Raw genomic sequence first — 22,392 nt, 5'->3', positions numbered from 1 at the left:
CCAGGTTCCCAGAAATAGAAATGCAACCATTACCGCAGTTTGGTACCGGACCGGTGGCTTGAGCATCGGTCACTAGCAGACTGGAACCAGATCTGTACCTGGATAGGTATTGGGTTGGTTCAGTACAGGTTTGATGTATTTAACACCGGGTCGGTACTGGTTCAGGACCGATGTGGCACTGGTTCGGAACCTGGTTAGCACCAGGCCGGCTCGGTGGTTTTTGCTTCAGGTAGGATCGTGTCAGAACCGGATGGTACCAGTTCCATGACTTTAGCACCGGGTCAGTATGGTACAGTAATGGGTCGGGAACGGAGCGGGTTGGTGACCTTGGTACCTGTACGGTACGGGTCCACCGGTTCGCAGTCGCCGCAGGTAGCACTGTACAGGGATGCCCACCTGTATAAGCCACTGGCAAAACCACTCAGTCGCAGGAGACTGAGGTAAGCGTGTTTGTTAGAATGAACTAACGGCCCTGGTAATGGTAATGCAAAAGCTGTCACCAAAACAGCATCAAGATACTGTGAGAGTGATTGCAAGCAACCACAACCAAAGCAAGTATCTTGGGACTGCGCAGCGCTGCTGAACCCAGCAGCTGTCGCTACACATGTTCCCGTAGCACCACATTGCTGACAGGCCTGCGCGTAAGTCTCTGCGAAAACAAAACACAGAATGAAAGAAAAAAAAACCACAACAACAATTCAATGAAATACAGTAATAACAATTACAAAAAATATACAAACAGTCTTGTAATTTTAGCTAAAATCCAAGACGAGAATAAAATCATGCAAAGTCAGCCGACGTGTTGCTCGATCCCTGGGAAGGAGTGATTCAAGCCACTGGTTTCACACGGGACACAAGGCTGCAGTGGGATATAACAAAATCTGTAGTGCACAAATGCACGATTAGTAAAAAGAATACAGCGATTAGTCTCAATATCACATATATTTTGTGTAAAACACAAAAACTGTGAATATAAGGCTGTGACAGGAAGGCTGAATGATGACATCCCCAGATCAGAAAGCTGATAGAGACAAACAGGCAGGTACTTGCAAGTTGATGTGCTGGGGTGCGTATTTTATTTTGTTTAAAATAAACAATTAAACAAAAATAACTCACAGAGCAAAATAAACATTTAAACAAAACAAAGCACAAACACACAACTCAAACACAAAACCTAGGTCAAGCTGGGCAGTCGCCTTCACTGATCCTATACTTTTTCTCCCGTCTCTCACACACACATGTTCTTCCTCCAAACACCCACACATGCAGGTGTATATACACGTGGCCATCTTCAAATTATCAACCAATTAGTTCATTTATTTGGAGACGGCCACATGCTGCACAAGGTTTTAGTGGGATGGGGCTGTAACCCCATCTATGCTGCCAAACAATAACAAAGATAACATTGCGTTTTTTTTTAAATAAAACACAAAATACATTAAATCACCCGTTTTAAATAAATAAACAACACATTTTAAATCATAATATATTCCCAATAAACCCCAAACAACACACCACATCCTGCCCTGCCATAAAGGCAGAACAAGTTTCCTTTTTCAGGTCAGCCTTGAAAGGAAAACAGCCACGAGATCTGTGTGCGCAGTCCCTTTATGTCCTTGGGGACAGGCCATGACTGTCATGGGCTCGTCGAGCAGCTTCGATATATCTTACTCAGGTTTCGTGTCTTTAGGAGGTAAATACCTGTACGGTAATGATTACGTGTACTTAACCACGTAGGACACATTAGAAATCCTAAACTTGTTTCCATGCTATCAACAGTAAGCACCTACAAGTCAACAGAGGGTGTGCAATAGTGGTAGCCTGCAATATATGAAAGACAGATTTTTTTTCAATAAATCGTATTTTTCAATAATGTACTATAGCAGTAATATGCAGAATACTGGAAGAAATATTATCAAACACTGTGCAGTACTAATCAATTTATACACCCATTCCAAGATTGGAAATGCACTACAGAGGGCTATTCTACAAGTCAACAGAGGCTTCCGTGAAAGCTTACAGTGTATGAAAGATGTTTTTTGCAACTCTCTGAAGATGTAAAAAAATAGTCAAATAATATTTCTTTCAGTGCTGTACTGTAGCAGGTAACAGGGAAACAAATGTATTCCACACACACAAAATGCTAACTTTAAGACTGTAAATTGACTACATACAGAAATAAAATTAATTGTATGGCTAATCCATAATTTTTGAAGCAATATACCTTTTTTACATCTCCCCCTGCTCCCCCATAACATTCAACAATCTATTCTACCACTATGCTGGAGCTGTGAATGCACCCCAAACACTTACCATTAGCAGAAGGATTACACCAGCTTCCCAAGTCGATCAAGAACGAGCTTGATATTCAAATAAATGTAATCGAGTCACGCTGGGGTGTATTAGTTATATTTAACTAACGATTAAATACAGTTCATATCTGGAGAACCTATAATCCAACTGTCATGGATCTTGACTACAACTTTAATTTAGACATATCTGCAGAAACTCCTTACACGTCAAGTCTTACTCACTTGGAGACTCACTTTTTTGCGGACATTTTAGAAGTCTCAGTCTTTAAAAGAAAGGAAATTAAGATTCAAAATGCTCCATTCTAATGTCATTACTAATTTAGTCAGATATGAATCATTTGTATGACCCCTCTACAACAGTTAGCAACTAAAACAGTGACACACAGGCAAACAAAACAAGTGACTACTGGAAAAGGGTTATTCACTCTTTTTTTAATTGGAGAAAGTATGCAATAGACCCATTGGAGTTAGATTAATGATCTCCAAATTTGCTTGTATTGTGGTATAATTAGAATGGAAATATACTAATTTAGAATTATCTACTACTTATTACAAGAGGAAAAAAGCATTGTTCTCGTTGTGGGAACTGAAACATCTGGCTGAACATAAAGCTAAGAATTTTAACAATAATAGGAAACAAAAGGCTGACAGAGTTGATGTAGGCACACCCATGAGTATGCATTTGTACAAAGCATGACTTCAGGCCAACTGGTTTGTTAAAAAAAATCAAAATACATTTACATTTATCTATCTATCGATCGTATATACTGTATATGTATCAATGTATCTATATATTTTGAAGCAGATTTTGTCAACAAAACAAAGAAAAAAACTAACATAGACAAAAAGCTTAATTAGACGCAACAGAACTTGTAATTGTTATATTCTGGTTAAGTAAAGCCTTAAATCACTCCTTGCTAGGTAGGTAAAAATATTTACCATATTATACAATTTCTGCAAAAAAAAAATATTACAAACCAGTGAACATTCTTGGATTCGCAAAGCGAAATAGGATGTAGAAGCCTGTGCTTATATATGAAAGTGTGCTAACTACAGTACATAGCTGGCATAAACAAAGACTATCGCGCTACAAAAAGAAACTGTTTTGCTCCCCCGTTTGGGTTCAGTGCCACACATGCTGATTGAACTGCACTCGCTAGAGAGACGAGCCAACATTCCAATAGAACTAAAGGGTTATGATTTTACACTGAAATCGCAGCTTCTAAATAAAGTACACCCTAACTTCATTATAACAAACCTGGCTCCTGGACCCCAAATAAAAAAATAAATAAAAGATAATACAAATACACACTGTCAACATCCCAGTCTGTACCCAGGGGATGCCACCTCTGCAGTGAGCTCAACAATTCTGCCTTAATAAAAAGCTTGCGCTGTGCAAGCCCCTGAAACAGAAATCTTTTTATTTTGCAACAAACTTGGAAACCATATTTATCGTTTCAAAAAAGGCTGTCAAAAAAATCAAATTTTATGTAAACTTTTCATGTCAGGCTGATACGGAATAATAGCTTAGTTTGGGATTCTTGCATGTTGTATTAAGATCTGGTGCACTTTGAAACAATTCATGTTAGATTGATTTTGAATAAATGTTTAGCTTCAATTCAGGGTTTTTGCTTTTTGTACTGCGTTATAATTCTTTAATAAATAGGATAAACCAAAGGCAGAACACTGCATACATGAGACTAACAGGCACATGTAATTTTACTTTTATTCACAAATGCATCTCATTAACTGACTCCAACAGTTCATTTTGATTGCCCCTTTGCTATAATGAACCAAAGGCTTTGTCCCCCAACAGGTTTGTTGTAGCGAAGGTGCATTGTAACTGATTGTCTATTTCAGAATTGTATTTTGTTATTAAGATTGAATTTCTTAGTTGAAACCTTTCTGTTTGCTTATCACACTCTAGATGGCAATTCAAGAAAACTGTTACGCACCTGGCTATACTGCTCCATGTACTAAGCTACTGTGTGATGTTAATAGGATGATCCCCATTACAAAGGGAACAAGGTATGTGTGTTTTTTGTTGTTTTGATTTTGTAACGCTGGAATTAGATATGGTGTTTTATACATGGGATTACATCTGTACACAGGATAAGGATTTTGGCAAATACTTCACTGTGATTGGTTACCTTCCAATATGCGATTTATAATAAGCTACTGCATGTTTTCTAACAGTATAATTTTTCATCTGTCTCTTGTCATGTTTGGATGACCCAGTGTGTGTGTGTATCAATGTACAGTCTTCTTAATCAATGTTTTACCTTACAGTTTCTTATTTATTAACACAGATGACACTGAAACATGTCAACTTGACAGAAGATTTGACATCATGGGCTTTAAATTGCCTTTATGCTATGCATGTTATTTTAAGATGTTTGATTTTGACTGTGTTAACTGCTGTCTCTTTGTCTCGTAACTGCAGACCAAAACAAGGATTCTTTAGAATTAGTTTTACTCCTGATTAAAAAACATGTTTAACTCATAACCTTTTCAGTCCTCGACCATTATCATTGAAATATATGCATGCAGATAATTTCACATAAACCGATGTGAAAGTATCGCTTATTTTTTCTGCGCAGAATAAACCTTTAAAACAAAAGCTTTCGAAGCAAACAAGTGTATGTAACAAACAGTACTTTTTAAAATCAAGTAGTTTTTTTTGTTTGTTTTTTTTTAAATACATACATTTTTAGCGCCACTTTCACTTTTAATTTCCATGTCCAACCCTTTTCAAACATTTATTGTGTGTAATATGGGACATGTTTCTTGTATTTCAAATATAATATACAATGAATTAATCAACCATCCTAACAAATTAATTTGGATCCATTATTTAGACATTGAGGGGGAAAACAACTATAATACTATATAGTGATAACAGGTTACACAGCTGCAAAACATCATCAGCACTTCCTGCTCAGCGTTATTTAAGCACACAATGTAATGTTTTAAAAATGAGGAATTTCCTCAAAGCACGAGTATATTTATTCATTGAATAGAACTGTGTGAGTAGAAACAGGGTTATTGAAACATACAAACCCAATGAACTGCTGCAAGTGAAAACGTTATTAGGTTCCCTGAAACAGAAATGTAACCATTATCGTGTGAGTATTTACCTCCTAAAGACCTAAAACCTGAATAAGACGTTCAAAGCCAGTCGACAAGCCTGTGACACAGTCATGGCCCGCCTCTGAGGACATAAACACACTGCGCTCATAGACATCAACATCATTTTTCAAAACAAGCAATGCAAAGCAATAAGTACTTAACAGAAACAGCTCTTCTGTCAGGTCAGTTCTTGAGGAAAAATGGCATTGAGGTCTTTGACTGCAGTGTTTTAATGTCCTCTAATGTCCGGAAGGTAAATAATGTGGCAGCCGCAGATTGCAGGACAGACTGCAACCGTTTACCAAGGGGTCATGAGTGACGGTATAAATAGGAGTCGAAGCAATGTTATCTGTTCCTTCGTTTGGTTTGAAAGCATTTTGAACTGTAAAGACTGTGAGAGACCCAGTGAGGAATAAAAACGTTTGTGAGTGTTTTGTTTTGATTGTCTGTAATTGTCTTGTGTTATATATTACTAGATGCCTAAACACGATTCTGGAGCTGTCGCCAGAGGCCAGAACAAACGCGGAACAGCACTGCACTTTATCACAATAAACTGTGTTTGCACCACTAGCACTAATTCATGCACTAACGGACTTGTGTATGTGTTTTATGTTTTATGTGGGGATATAATGAAAACAGGACTAATATTTGTGGGGCAAACTCAGGGATTATAAATTAAGTAATACACACTGCTGTATTACTTAACATCATTATTATTTACTGTTCTAAAACAAACCTTTGCACTTGGATTACAATTGTCTGTTCTTTACCTGCACCTGCACACTATTAACCACTTTGCCACATGGCCACACACTGGACAGTACGATAAGTGATTATGTAAGGACTATCTGTATAGACTGGACGGACTGCACTTAAATAACAAGGGAACCAGTCTACTTGGAGAAAAGATCCTCAAACAGGTTCAGAAGCATTTAAACTAGAAAGGAAGGGGGGAGAAATCAACAAAAAAAACAGAAGGGAGACCGCATCAAAACAAGGACAACAACTCAGGTAAGACAACCATTAAATGTATTTATCTAAATGCTAGAAGTACCAGAAACAAAATTTTAGAACTTGAAGCTACTGCACCAACAGGTAACTATGATGTGATAGGTGTTACAGAAACGTGGTTGTCTGAGAGTGATGGGGACGAATATAATATTTGTGGGTATACACTGTATAGGAAAGACAGGCAGGACAGAAGAGGAGGAGGGGTAGCGCTATACATAAGAAACAGTCTTGAAGCCCAGGTGTTAAACCTGGACAAAGAAAACAAAGCCGAATCAATATGGGTCAGAATAACTGACAAAAATTCAAAGGGCATAATAATAGGAGCATGCTATAGACCGCCAGATTCAGACGGTGAGCAAAATAATCTGTTATACAATGACATTAGAAATGTGTGTAGCAAAGGAGAAGCCATACTAATGGGGGATTTCAACTTCCCCCATATAAAATGGGAAAACCCGGTGGGGAGCACGACGGATGAAACTGAAATGGTGGAAATGACAAATGACTGCTTCCTAACACAATTTGTCAAGGCACCGACTAGAGGGGAGGCATGCCTTGATTTAGTCTTTTCAAATAATGAAGACAGAATAACTAAAACAGAGGTCAGAGAACCACTAGCAAAAAAATAAATGTCTAAGAGATACAAATGGCAAAATCGTAGATGAAGAAAAAAATAGCAAATATATTAAATGATTACTTTTTTTTTTTTTTTTTTTTTTTTACAAAGGAAGATACGGACAACATGCCCCACATGTCATCCAGTTCCTATCCAGTTTTAAATAACTTTAGCATAACTGAAGCAGAAGTGTTAAAGGGACTAGGAGCTCTTAAAATAAACAAATCCCCTGGGCCGGATGAGATCCTCCCAATAGTACTCAAAGAAATGAAAGAAGTAATTTACAAACCGCTAACCAAGATCATGCAGCAGTCTCTTGACACAGGGGTGGTACCGACACACTGGAAAATTGCAAACGTAATACCGATCCACAAAAAGGGAAACAAAACTGAACCAGGTAACTACAGACCAGTAAGCCTGACTTCTATTATATGCAAACTTATGGAAACTATAATAAGATCCAAAATGGAAAATTACCTATATGGTAACAGGGTCCTGGGAGACAGTCAGCATGGTTTTAGGAAAGGGAGATTGTGTCTAACTAACTTGCTTGATTTTTTTTGAGGATGCAACATCGATAATGGATAATTGCAAAGCATATGACATGGTTTATTTAGATTTCCAGAAAGCTTTTGACAAAGTCCCGCACAAAAGATTAATTCTCAAACTGAACGCAGTAGGGATTCAAGGAAACACATGTACATGGATTAGGGAGTGGTTAACATGTAGAAAACAGAAAGTACTGATTAGAGGAAAAACCTCAGAATGGAGTGTGGTAACCAGCGGTGTACCACAGGGATCAGTATTAGGTCCTCTGCTATTCCTAATCTACATTAATGATTTAGATTCTGGTATAGTAAGCAAACTTGTTAAATTTGCAGACGACACAAAAATAGGAGGAGTGGCAAACACTGTTGTAGCAGCAAAGGTCATTCAAAATGATCTAGACAAGATTCAAAACTGGGCAGACACATGGCAAATGACATTTAATAAAGAAAAGTGTAAGGTACTGCATGCAGCAATAAAAATGTACATTATAAATATCATATGGGAGATACTGAAATTGGAGAAGGAATCTATGAAAAAGACTTAATAGTTTTTGTTGACTCAGAAATGTCCTCATCTAGACAATGTGGGGAAGCTATAAAAAAAGGCTAACAAGATGCTTGGATACATTGTGAAAAGTGTTGAATTTAAATCAAGGGAAGTAATGTTAAAACTGTACAATGCACTAGTAAGACCTCATCTTGAATATTGTGATCAGTTCTGGTCACCTCGCTATAAAAAAGATATTGCTGCTCTAGAAAGAGTGCAAAGAAGAGCAACCAGAATTATTCCAGGCTTAAAAAGCATGTCATATGCAGACAGGCTAAAAGAATTGAATCTGTTCAGTCTTGAACAAAGAAGACTACGCAGCGACCTAATTCAAGCATTCAAAATTCTAAAAGGTATTGACAATGTCGACCCAAGGGACTTTTTCGAAAAGAAAGAAGGATCAGGGGTCACAAATGGAGATTAGACAAAGGGGCATTCAGAACAGAAAATAGGAGGCACTTTTTTTACACAGAGAATTGTGAGGGTCTGGAATCAACTCCCCAGTAATGCTGTTGAAGCTGACACGCTGGGATCCTTCAAGAAGCTGCTTGATGAGATTCTGGGATCAATAAGCTACTAACAACCAAACGAGCAAGATGGGCTGAATGGCCTCCTCTCGTTTGTAAACTTTCTTATGTTCTTATCTTCTAAATAATAATAATAATAATAATAATAATAATAATTTCAAAATACTGCAAGTATATATGACAAAGATAATCATATTTTTTATAGTCAAGTTTTTTTCTTGTCCAGTATTACTTAATGGATTAAAATATTGGAGGTCACAATGGTAAACATCTGGGTACTGGGTTTTATGGTACTATTGTAGACAGTTAATATTCTTGAAACAATAACCGCATCCTATTACAATGTACAAACCTTTTTCAATATCGCTCTCTGAAAACAATAGCGGATTTACACGTTACAACAAGCCAAAAAATAGACCACATTCCAGACTGTTCAAAGTTCATAAATCGTGTTTGTTCAACATGAATGAATGAATCAATACTGGGAATCTCTTCTTAGAAATATGGCATTTATTAAGCATGCAACAAAATATGTTTTAAAATCACACAAAACAGTTACACATTTAATATCACATTAAAACATTATAATAAGAACTCAGGTTTTATACAACAATTTACCAGTGAAATATTAGTACATACTGACACTACAACAAGGGATCGCACAATACCTGAATAGATATTTAACAGTATTGTTACTTGGCCTGGAAAGCAGTCAAGTTTCAGTGTTCAGTGGCCCTATATTTCGATGAATAAATACTGAGAGCTGAGGACTCCAGGTGCAGTCTTGTAGTTTGAGCAGACAGCATGTAGCCGGTAGCCAGTAGCCAGAGGTCAGGGAGCATAGCAAGTGGTCAGAGATCAGAGAGCGGGTAGCCAGAGATCAGAGAGCAAGAAGCTAATGGTTACAGTCAGCTTTATACTTTTTAAACAAAGGGATAGTTTCATTTTCCCGCCGCACATTCCGATTAGCTAGTTTGTGCCTGAATGGGGCTTGCGATCTTGACTGTCGTCGTCCCCCCTTGCTCTTGTATGATGAGTTCATTAACATAATTCAGAAAAGGGAAACTTTTAATACTTACATAACTTTTGCTAAATCATTCAGATTTTATTCTGAATTAACGTTATTCATTTCTTTAAACATCAAATATGTTGGGTTTATTACCTGGGTTATTCTGCGCTTGTTAGGCAACTTGTACTTTTAGTACATTTAAATCAATAATGATGTTCAATTGTTTCAAATCTCTTGTTTTCTTTTAACCCGTTTTAAACTACATTGCTTTTTTCCTTTTTCTTTCTTTCGTCTTACTGTAGGCTTTGTGTTAAACCCCCCTTCCCTCACTAGACTGGGTAAGTCAATCACAGAGGGGTTTGATTAGCCTTTTGTTTCCTGAGTGGCTGATGTATTCGAGGTGTTAGATCGATCTTTATCACTAGGCAAAGCTAGACAAATTAGGTTAAAGATTTAATTTGCAATATATTTGTGATGACAAAGACTATAATCTACAGAGTACCTTGTCATGTTCTGTACTGTACTTGGTGCGCACAATAAATTGTAAATATTTCAAGACGACCATCATGACAGTTGCACCTGGTATTTTGGTAGAGTGGTGCTGGTAAATGTTTAGTACTCATTCTGAAGATTTGTGTGTGTACTAATAATCATGCATTTATTGTTTTTTAGTTGTAATCACAAGTCCTGCGTAATTAAGCCAATGTGCATTGCTTGCAATCCGCCATCCATCTGTACTGGCTTACATAGACTGAAAGAATCTCACACTTCAAGCCACACATACAAATAACAGCTCCCCAAACACCATCACAATTTAGAGAACAGAACAAACAGTAAAACTAATGTAAGTAACAGAGCACACTAAAATCGCTCCAAGTTGAAAAATGAATAAAACAGTGGTTATCAACCATTTTGCAATCTGATGATAAACTTACACTTTGGAGCAAATCACTGCGGCAACAAAGTCTCAGAGGCTGTGTGTAAGTGAGGCCTTATGTGCAGTGGAAACATATTTAAAATACATTTCTGGTTCAAACAAAAACCAATACATTTTGTATCAGATAGCTTGTTGCAAGCTGTTTTTGCATTAAAAACCAGAGGCTATACATCAAGAAGAACACAGTTATCACTCCCAAAAGGGTCCTCCCTTCTCCTGTTTAAGTGGTTTTGAACCAAACGGTATTGATTAAAAGCCAAAAGAAAGATGTTAATTTCACATCCACAAAGGCACAAAATGTGGGTTCCTGTGTTTATTCCACAGTAAACAACCTGCAGCCAACTAAGGCCTTACACACTAGGGATGTAAATATAATTTAATAAAAAAATCTGTTTACACTATTTGATTTCTATCGGTTAACCATTTAACCACAGTTATATAATCACTCTAAATACCCTTTAAATAAATACTCTTTCCACATATATTTACTTTGTCATGTGTTGACATTTGTTTACCAAACATAAAAAGAAGCAGCTTAGAGCACAAATCCTCTAACTGCATCATGATTGTATCACATTGCCAAATTTAAAATAGTTACAGGTAGAGTACTTGCAGAGTTCACAGGCAGTGCGTAAAGACCACGTTTTGCTGGATATTTGCTTTAAAAAGTACAAAATGCTGACCGTGATTTTCATTACATGAGAGTAGATGTTAAACTTCATGCTGATTTGAACTCGGCTCTCGCCAAGATAAGCACCAACTAAGATGTAGCTTTACAGTAAACTAATGTGATCCATCTGCATCTCCATCCATTTGTGTTGCTTTCCATCTGATGATGTAGATACCCTTCTGCCTTGTGTTGATTGCTGAAGTGTAATGCTGGCTCCAGGGATCAGCCTATCCTGCCTCCCCAACGCATCAGCACACACAACGGCTGCGATGCTGGCTCCGGGGATCAACCCAGAGCAGTCTCCCCAGCGCATCAGTATATCAACTGTCTGGATTGAGCTAAGTAGAGTACATCTCTGGGGTCTTCAAGTGGGCACCTTCTGTCCTCAGTGTTTCGCTGACTAGCCCACGTGATTCCGGCGTCCCAGCATCACGCCCTCCGTCCCCCACTCAGCTCAGCCCAGCTTACTTACCCGTATGTCAACGTTGCTTTCTTTCTATTGTGCTTCTGATCCCCATCCAGAATCTTTCCGTCTCAACCACAGCCAGTTGCTGCTCCTTTCTGCTGCTTCAGATAAGTTCTTCACTGTGCGACGCAACTCTTGGCCACTGAACCCGACATCTCTGAGAAACCGGGTTGTAGAGTGTGCCACAAATCCTCGACAACCCACCTCCACTGAGTAAACTCAGACTCTCCATCCTTGCTGTTCTGCTTCAGCAGCTAGTTGAGCATACCAAAGTTTCTTCCTCTTACGCCTCATCCACAGCATCCTCCCACGGCACTGTTAACTCTACCAGATGAGCAAGGCATGCTGATCAAGACCACAAGACAATGTCTGGTCAAGGTTAGTGGTGGCAATCTCAGCTGGAAAAATAAGCCGTTGACCAACATCTGCCAGCATCTTCCATTCTCTAGCAGCTTCCAGTTGTCTTGGGAGAGGCTTGGTTTTAACACCTTTTCTTGGTGGTTGCTCTCCTGGACGGAGGAATATTGTCTTTTGTGTGTAATGCTTTGATGGAACGGGTCGCAACTTATTGGTCAGGTTACGCATGTCTTCCAATGCTAAGGCCAAACATCACAGCACCTGGTCATGGCGCCAAGTAAACCGTCCTTGGCTTAGACCCACCTTACATCCTGTCAAAATGTCCCTTAATGTTGCAGGTGATGAACACAAAGGACATGAGGGATCTTCACCCACCCAGAGGTTTAGATTCTGTGGTGATGGGAGAATATCATATGTTGATCTGATGAGGAAACTGATTTTGATTTTGATTTTGATCGTGTTCTGTTCCACTGTCCATAGGTCTTGCCAGCCGATCTTGCGTTGTTCCACACTCTCCCATCTCATCCATTCTCCCTGCTTGGCCTGGGAAACAGCCTTTACACACCTGATCCTCTTCTCCTGCTTTTGCACCTCATTGACTACCAGCTTCCTCTGTTGAGCTGGTGTTGCCTTGTGCCATGTAGGAGGAGCTGAACTGAAACCAAGACCTCCTCTTTCATGCTGAACTTGCCCCATAATATCTCTGATTCGAAGGGCAGCCTTAGCATCTTCCACAGCTTTCTTTGCCACCCATTTTCTTCCAATTTTAAACACAGGTGCTGCCTCCCTTATGCATTTGTCGTGTGAATCTACTAATGACATTTCCATTTGGACTTTGGCGCATTTAAACTCCTCGGTTAGAGCAGAGATTGGTAGCTGCAGTATTCCTTTACCATAAAGTCCCACTCTGCTGAGGCAGCGTGGAACACCCAACCATTTCCTGACATATGAACTGATTAAAGCTTCCAGCTTCTCAACTGTTGTCAAGGAAACCTTGTACATAGTCAGTGGCCACAGCAGTCTTGGCAGCAGACCAAACTGAAAGCACCACAGTTTCAGTTTGCCCGGTAAAGCGCTATGCTCTTCAACCTTTCCACTGCTTGTTGTCTAACTTCTGCCACACGAATTGTGTCCTTTAGATCCCCGTCGAACCATCTCCCTAGACTTCACTGGCTTCTCGGAAACTGTTGGCGTTGCCTCACCATTAATGTAGAACCTTTTATCTACTACTTTACCTTTAATTATAGAGATGCTCCTTGATTTAGTGGGCTTGAATTGCATTTGTGCCCATTCAATGTTTTTGGTTAATTTGCTCAATAACTGACTAGTGAAGGCTATTGTTGTACTCATTGTTGTCATGTCATCCATGTATGCTCGAACTGGTGGTAGTCGCATTCCAGAAGCCAAGCGCTCTCCTCCCATTACCCATTTTGATTCCCTAATAATTACTTCCATTGCCATGGTAAAAGCCAGTGGAGAAATGGTACATCCTGCCATTATTCCAATTTCTAGGCATTGCCATGTAGTGCTGAATTTGAAGTTGAAAAACTAAATTGACACATTTTATCAATTTGTATTATAAGTTAACTTATGTAAAAATGGTATTCATTTATTTACCGGTTAATCATTTAACCTATGACATCCCTAGTACACACACAGTCTAAATGCGGTTGGGAGTTCACTTTTTGCTCACCGATAATTCTTCTGATTTTCTAACCAATTTGAAATGCCCAATTATTTTTTTATTTCAACCCGGCCCACTGCTGCCACCCCCGCACTGATTCGGGAGACAAAGACGGACACGTGTCCTCCAAAACGTGCACCGTCAGCCATCCGCTTCTTTTCACTCCGCAGGCCTGCCATGCAGCCACCTCAGAGCTACAACGTCGGAGGACCACGCAGCTCTGGGCAACTTACAGACAGGCCAGCAGGCATCCGGACAGTCCACAGGGGTCGCTGGCATGCGATGAGCTGAGGACACCATGGCTGACCTAGGCCCTCCCCCACCCAGGCGGCGCTCAGCAGTTGAATAGCCTGGACTCGAACCAGCGACCTCCAAGCTATAGGGTGCATCCTGCACTCCATGCGGAATGCCCTTACCGGATGCCCATCATCTTAATACGGTTTAAGTACACACACAGTTCGGTTGCAAAAGGCAGCAACAACCGCACTAGTTAATCCTGTTCAGAACAAGTAGCAAGGTCGATTATTAATTCAGTTTGGTTAGTTAATAAACACCAACTCTCTGTGTGTGTGTGTGTGTGTAGTGCGCAAGTGCGCAAGTAATGATGTCATCATTTATCAGACATTTCCGTGTGATAAACATGGCTACCGACCGCTGACTCACTTGGTCCGAAAGAGAGACCAACAAATGTATAAATGTTTGGTTTGAGGAAGGGGTCCAGGCTAAGCTAAATGGCAGCAAACAAAATAAATGTAGCAGTGCATTTATAAGTGTATTTAACAGTGCAGAAAAAACCAAATGGCATCTCCATCAGCTTTGCAGAAAAGACCGTAGCTGCGTCTGGCAAGCTCTCGATCGATTACGTACTGTACTTTCTACCATACACAAAAACACAGCCTCCATGCTGCTGCCACACAAACCTAACTAATGTTGTGTGATGGTGGTCCCAGTTCAGTTGTTAGTTTAAACAGGGAGTGCACCCACTTCAGTAATGCAAGGTGTGTGTGTACAACAAACAACCACTGCGAGTGCGCTAACAACAGTGTGTGTGTGCGAGAGGCCTAAGTAAACAAAACCGTGAATTGCAGCCGCTCGCATATCCTCTATGATTTTGTTTTATTTATGATTTAGGTTTTATTCAGGAGTATAGCCAGAAGAGGCAGGCGTATGTGTAAATTAGTTTACTTGGATCTACAACCCACTTAGCAGGATTACATTCACTGTATTATTGTAAATCATCAAAACAGATTCCACCCAGGTTTACCACCTTCCCTAATTCACACAGCTCACAAGCACTTCACTGCCACTCCATTGTGTTAAAAAGCATTAACACACACACACACACACACACACACACACACACACACACACACGGGAAGAATATGGTTAAGCGAAACAATGCTAATCATTAATTGACTGAACCTGTATCAGCAGGCTAATGCATACAAAATTAAAATACACACGTCTCTGTTTCACATTCTGCTAAAGATCTTCGCACAGATACATTTTTTTAGATTCCAATAATTCTAGGCACTGAATCTCAAACCCCATTGAGCAACATAATATAAAAACAGTCCTGCCGTTAAAAAGATGGATTGGCCACAGTTCAGTATCACGTTTTAATGGGGGCAGGAAAGACATAAACCATGACAGGAAGGATTTATAAAAAAACAAGCTACTTACTGATGTGAAGGCTAGGAGTTCTTCTTCAGTCAGCTTGTGCACAGGACTGTTCTTCTGGAAATCCGTACTGAGAACACAGAATACATATGTAAATCTATACAGTGCAAAAGCATAGACTCACAAGGGCTGATGTTTTTAAGGGTGTGCGCTCGAATGTGGTTTAATGTGCTTCTGCAGTTACATTGATTTAAGGCTCCTTCAATTCTGGGTAAAGTTCAGGCTCTTAAAACTAGAAATGTTATTCTAAACTGTTAGCTATGCATCATACTGTCTTAGTTAGCTACCTTTATGTTCAATTCCTACTGGAGGATACAAGCTGTATTTTTTATTTTCATTTTTTTACATTTTAACTACCATTTTCAGTTAATTCCTATATATGTGTGTGTGTGTGTGTGTGTGTGTGTGTACATTAGATAGGATTTTCCAATCTCTTAGGAATTGAATTTGAAGACATGGCCCGGATGTGTTATAAAAATCAGCAGGGGTTGCTTTGAGTAAGTAAGCAATAACACACAAGAAGACATGGGTTGTTTCAGTTCAATTCCAAGCCATTTTAGATTGTTTTTTTATAAATCCTTCCTTGTATTAGTACATCCAACACCTTCAAGTGCATTATTGCGCTTATAAAAATGTTTTTTTCTCATAAAATCCCTTTGCGGTTAAGGGCCAATGCAAGCACACTCAACCCCGGCTTTAGAAACTGCTGCATTCAGTAGTAAAACCTGAGGCTTCAAAAGCTCTCCTGCTGCGGCCAGACGGATCGAAATGTTGTGATTTTAAAGTGTACCTAAGGAGACTGATTGACAAAGTTCGGACGAGGAAAGTGCTGGTAAAATCAAAACAAGTTTGGATGACATAAAAATTATAGTATTTTCTTTACAACCCATAGAAATTGAAAACAATATTACTTAAAGGCTTTCATAGCATGATTTGGTATAGGAAGAGCTAATACATAAAAAATAGGCTGTTTTTTGGGTTTTTTTATGTTCCCATGGATATTTTAGATCTACTTAATTAAATGATGTTGTGGTCCTTAACCTCCATCAAATGATTTTATAGTTCTACAGTGCTCTTCAGAATGAGAAGAGGAACATCTCTATGGGAAAAAGCAAAAACATCCTTCACAGTATTAAATGTGCCAGTGCTATTCTGGCTACAAACTGTCTTTAAAATCCATTTAAAAAAGCATGCATGTCCAGAGAGATGAGGAGGAGTGCTACATTCTTTGATATCTATGTGTTTGTTTATTTATACTTAATAAAAGCAATCAAATTCCCCTTCCAGGTTAATAAAAAAACAATCCTTGCTGTCAGATATGGCTTTGGTATCTTGCCATGGATATACTGGCTAGCTAGGGATACTCAACAGTCTTTCTGTTTTTTTGTGGAAATGTGTTAAAATTCTGAGTAAGAAAACAGCTTGCCCCTAACATACCTCAACCCCTGAAAAGGAGAATAAAACCATAAAGAAACCCCCCCCATCTCAGCACATTGTCTCTGTGCTGCTGGACGCTTTCAGGGTTCAATAGCCAATACTTGCAGTACAGTACCTCCTTTCCTCCTTAACTGTTTTCCCAATCCAGACAATATTTTAGGACCATCTATCACCAACACAAAAATTACCTAACTTCCAAAACTGCCTTACAGTGGGTTGGCAAGCTTATACAAAGCCTTTCAACATGCTTGTTTGTTGTCAGGGTCATTTGCAATTGAAAGTTATTTCACTCTGGTGTCTGTTGGGGGACACGTGTAAGAGTTTTGGCGGTCTTAGCCCAGTTACTAGTGGCAACTAAAGTACAACACACTTACAACAGTTTAGGCTAGATCCAGCATATGCACGAATGTTCGTAAATACTGCGAATTCATAGAATTATTAGAATTTCTGCGTGCGATGTACTAAACAGTTGTTTTTTGTGAACAACTACCGCTGTAATATCACCATAGTTTACAAACAGCATACAGATCAGAATGTGCATCTCATTATAAACAGATTTGCAACGTCGAAAACAAAGATTTAGAACGTCCTTCTAGCAAAGATAAATGAGTGTATAGAGAACAGAAAGAAGTAGTAGCAAACATAACAGGATTGAGCTATGACTTCTGCAGACTCCGACCCTGATGCAACTATGACACTGGCCAAAAAGAAAAGGAAAACAAATTTCCACAAAGATGAAATTGACCTGTTAGTGAAATGGAATTTTTTTTTTAAATATTATTTAACACTTCGCAGGGCCAAAAAAACATTAAAGAAAAGAAACATGTAAAGAAGTAACTAACAAAATAAATTCAGTGGGACATTAGCGACAGACACTTGAAAATAAAAAAAAACAAACAGGACAAGCTGAATGTGATGTGCTAAATGTAGCGCAGACCCTGGGCACTGCGAAAACAAACCGTTGATCTAAAAGAAAGCGTCCCCAAAAACTGAAAGCATAAACAAAACTAAGCTTGTTTCTGAATATGGAAATTGACCATGCTGAATGCAACAGATTGCAATATAAAAGAAAGCTTAACACTTCCCTACATAAGAAAAAAAAGTATTCCCAAGAATGCTAACAGATTGAAAGAGGATATCCCAATTTATTCTAGACATTTAAGATATCAACAAACAGTACCTTCCCTCAAACTGGACCCCTGGGGTATCAAATACAGAGTTGCCATTTGAACTTTAACTTTGGGGAGATACTGTTAGGACTTTCAATAATTTTGAAATCTGTATCTTTACGGTTATTTAGAAGACAAGGGTTAAAGTTTACTTGGCTTTATTCAGAAATATAAATCCACAAATAATATGACAGTCCTATTACATGCTTTTAATGGGTTTCAGGTCAATAAGTTTCAGTGCATTTAATAAAAAGGAAAATTCATTTTTATAGGAGGTCATACTAAGCTTTTATGTGATTTATCCACCAAATAATCCAATTAAATTATACATGCAACCAAGGATTTTTATTGCTCAGATATATAAACAAGAACATTTCAGAATTCTCTGACTTTCCCACTTGTCCTGTTCTAAGAATCTACAATGATAAAGGCAACTTTCGATAATGACTACAATGTTTTGTTAAACATTCGTAATCAATCACAAGATAAATGTTTGTACTAAAGAGGTTTAATACAATTAATAAAACCGGACCGGTTTTACTCAAGTGGGCTTCTAGGCCTGCCATAGTGTAAACACCATACTTTGCAGCACAGGCTTGAAACACATATCATTGGATAGGGGAGGGACTGACATTCACATCCTCACATTTGTGTCTTAAGGGCAGAGAAATTTTTGACAGCGTGGACAGAAAAGATATTACCTGCTTTGGAGAAACTTGTAAGACAGACATGGAAAAACGCTGTAAATCTGATGCATTTGATATAGTTATATTAGAACATTTATTCTGACTTATGTGTTTTAATATATATGTTTTTACAACATTTATGAATATCAAGAAACGAGTGGATATAAGCAGATACTACTTCATGAATTAAATGTATCGGGTATGTTTTTTTTTTCTCCCCTTATTACTGATAATAATGGAATGAATAACTAATACTTTATTTTATTTTGAGAAAATAAAATCAAGAGAAGTGTCCATTATTGCTCATAAAGACCCTGGGAATAAACGTGTATTATGTCATTGCAATCACTCAGGTGAAACAATGTCTTGTAATTTGCCCAAACATCAATATTTTTCAATAAAACTTTCAGGAAGCATAGCGAGGTCCCTCGGGTCATAGAGTAACGCACTTTTATACATGTATCTCTAAGCAGAATACAAGAATACATAATAATAAAAAAAAAAAATGCTTCTGTAAGGTTGTATACTTTATTATGTTCCCCAGAGTGTTCCGAAAAAAGGACACCAATTCCATGATGCTACTGGAAAAAATAGATGTATAGTGAAATTTAATAGCAAAAGAGTCAAATACAGCCAAAAAAACACCTGGTCCTGGCAGAGCATCCCTCTGAAAAATGGTCCTGAAAGGGTATTTTATTTAAAAAAAAAATAAAATTTAAACAAATTAAAATATATTCCAAGCAGAAAATGTACGCAAGCACTGATGTACATGGAAACTAAATGGAGAAAAGCATCATATTGTTTTATGTAAAAAGTTACATTGCTTTTAACTTGCAGGAATATACACTAGCCCTGCTGCTGTTCAGGTCACACTTATGTGACAACCTTTAAAACATAAATTATGCAACATAGATAAATCCAAAGGAAATCCCACACAGATAAATACATTTCTCTCACAAGGAAACATCTTTATCTCTGCTGTATCCCTGCATAACCTACCATGTAATGCATACCTTTGACAATTATTTCCACAGTGTTTAGACCCACCGTAGAAATACAGATAACCTAGGTCCTAGTTTAAACATGTTGCATGTTTAGGTTGCTACAAGAAGGTATAAACTTTTTAGAGAAGCCCACGGCAAGAAATCATCAACTCACTCAGTGTGAACTGAGCAAAGTAGACAAGTTGAAGCTCGATGACAGAATGACTTGCTAGTATCCACATCACTCATTGTCCTATGAGAAACTTGTCAACACGCCACAAAAATCTCCCTGTTGTGACAGAGCGGGTTCCAGGAAAATCATTTTAACTGCAGTATTTATATTATGACCTTTCAACTCCACCTGCTTCAGTATTTTTCTGAGTCAAACCGGGTTTAAAAGGTCAAAAAGTCACATGATTTCAAGTAAAAAAACAAGCAAAACCACAGAGACCTGAAAGAATTAATAAACATATATAAACCTCAATATTAGAGAAATAGAACCATTCAGAAAGATTGCAAACAGATTTTAAAACAGAAAAAAGTCAATTTGAAGCTAGATGTCTTTTAAGTTGCCAAGATCAAACTAATACGGAAGGGAACTAAAACACCATTTATCAATGCTCTGCTGGGCTTTATATCTTTGTGTTTGAGTGTCATTATTTTAGCAAATTGTGGTATATTTAAATCACTAAATTACATTGCTGCTAATTGTGCAATTTACTACGGTATACCATGCAATATCAGTTTTCAAAATGTGTACCATCAAATTGAGTTTCTTGCATGTCTCCAACCATAGCACACTGGATTTGGATTTTGCTAGATCTCAGAAACCAAAAAAAGACTGTTGGGCCTGAAGACACAATCTCAGGGACAAAAGTAAAAGATTGTTTTTAAAAATCCCTTTTTAGCTGGTCCACAACTTTACAGTGATCTAATACTTAACTAGTTCACATTCAATTAAACAAACAGCTGGTTTCGTGAAAAGCACACTATAAAAAGGGTTTAAAGTACACTGCCCTAATGCAGCAGAAACACTAGATCCACTCGCTCTGTCCTCCTGCAAGAGAAATTAAATGTGCAGGTGGCTTATTCTTGTAGCATGTGTTGCTGGCGCTTTCCGTCCTGAAATGTATTTCTTTCTAAATGTCTTCCTCAAGAGCTGGCTTAATGGGACCAGCTCTTCAAAGTCTGTCTGCCCTCAAGCCATGTGCGGCCACCCAGGTTGCAGCAGGGCTCTTACAATGCGTGGCCAAATAAGGAGCTATTTTTTTTTTTTTTTTTTTTTTACTGTTCAAACAATGAGGTTGAATAGTGCTCCCACTGATTTACACACCAAAAAAAAACAACCAACCTGTTATATTATTATCATCATAACCCTGGTTCCCCAAAACAGAAATGTAACCATAAATGAATGGGCATTTACATAAAGACCAGAATCCTGAATATTGTATACTAAAGAGGCTCGCAGAGCCTGTGATGCTGTCATGGCCCTGGAAGGAACAAAAGGACTGCACTTAAAGATCTCAGTTTAATGCTTCCCTCAAGACTGTGCAATCACGGACGCAGCAACGTTAAATGTTAATGGTTACTGTGACAGGGGAGACCTGTCACTGACTTCAGACAGCGTGCATACCGCTGCAAGATCAGATGCTCCACAAGAGATGCAGAGCTGCAGGCTCGATAGGTCAGGAAGCCACAAGGTCCCCAGCACCTGACTGAGCAAGAGCTGCATCAGGATTGAAAAACAGTGTCTCCTGGGCCATTATGGCCCAGTCCTGCCTGATTTTGGGAAGGCATACAACAGTCATGTGCCAAGGCATCTATTCCCAGGGGGTTGATTCATGGGAGGCAAAGAGGTCTATCTCTACTCTCCTGAACCTCTCCCAAATAAGGCTCACCACCCTGAGTTGAAGCCTCCACTTTGAGCTGCTGGGGACTCCCCTTAAGAGGAGGTCCGCTGTCCAGTTTGTCACCCGGGAAGACTGCCCATAGTGAGAGGAGGTTCTCGTGTGCCCAGAGCAAATGCTGGAGACTGGGAGACCTGAGGCTGCCCTGGTGGTTGATGTAAGCCACCAATGTGTTTTCTGCACGGACAAGCACATGTCTTCCTTGAACTGCCTGCAAAAAATTCTGCAAGGCCAGGTAAACTGCCTGCAGCTCTAAAACACTGATGTGCAGACCATGCCAAGGGAGGTTCCACACACCTTGCAGACCCCGGCCATTCCACACACGTCCATGGTAACAACTTCCCTTCTGGTGACACTGCCCAACTCTACGTCTAGGGGTAGATAGGCCAGCTGTTTCCATCAAGAGACTACCTTTAAACAGTGGTGGGACACTGTCAATAGGTGGTGGCAGTTCAACGTGGGCTAAAAAACATTGCTGTTGAACCAGGACTGCAGAGGGCGCATGCACAGGAGATCCAATAGAACGGTCTAGGAAGCTGCTTCCGTCAGGCCCAGTTTCTGGAACGTTATTACTATGAACACTCCTTAGAGCTGAAAGAGCTCCAAACTGGCAGCTATTCTGTGCACTCTGCCGGTCAACAGAGTGGCCAGCATGGCCCCAGAGAAGCTTAGAGAAAGGGGCACAAAACACACAGAAGCGGCGATTAGCCAGTGCCT

General features: G+C 39.0%; 1 protein-coding gene across 1 annotated transcript in view; it reads right to left on the bottom strand.

Moving 5' to 3' along the window:
• Positions 1-22,392, bottom strand: part of ttc27 (tetratricopeptide repeat domain 27) — a 107,851-nt gene that overhangs the window by 51,478 nt on the left and 33,981 nt on the right. Inside the window, exon 9 of the mRNA XM_041249967.1 lies at positions 15,497-15,563. Coding sequence (XP_041105901.1) covers positions 15,497-15,563 — 67 coding nt within the window. The remainder of the gene's footprint in view (positions 1-15,496; positions 15,564-22,392) is intronic.

Source organism: Polyodon spathula, chromosome 5 (assembly GCF_017654505.1).
Source record: "Polyodon spathula isolate WHYD16114869_AA chromosome 5, ASM1765450v1, whole genome shotgun sequence".
Lineage (NCBI taxonomy): Eukaryota > Metazoa > Chordata > Actinopteri > Acipenseriformes > Polyodontidae > Polyodon > Polyodon spathula.
This window is presented reverse-complemented; position numbering and strand designations above follow the sequence as displayed.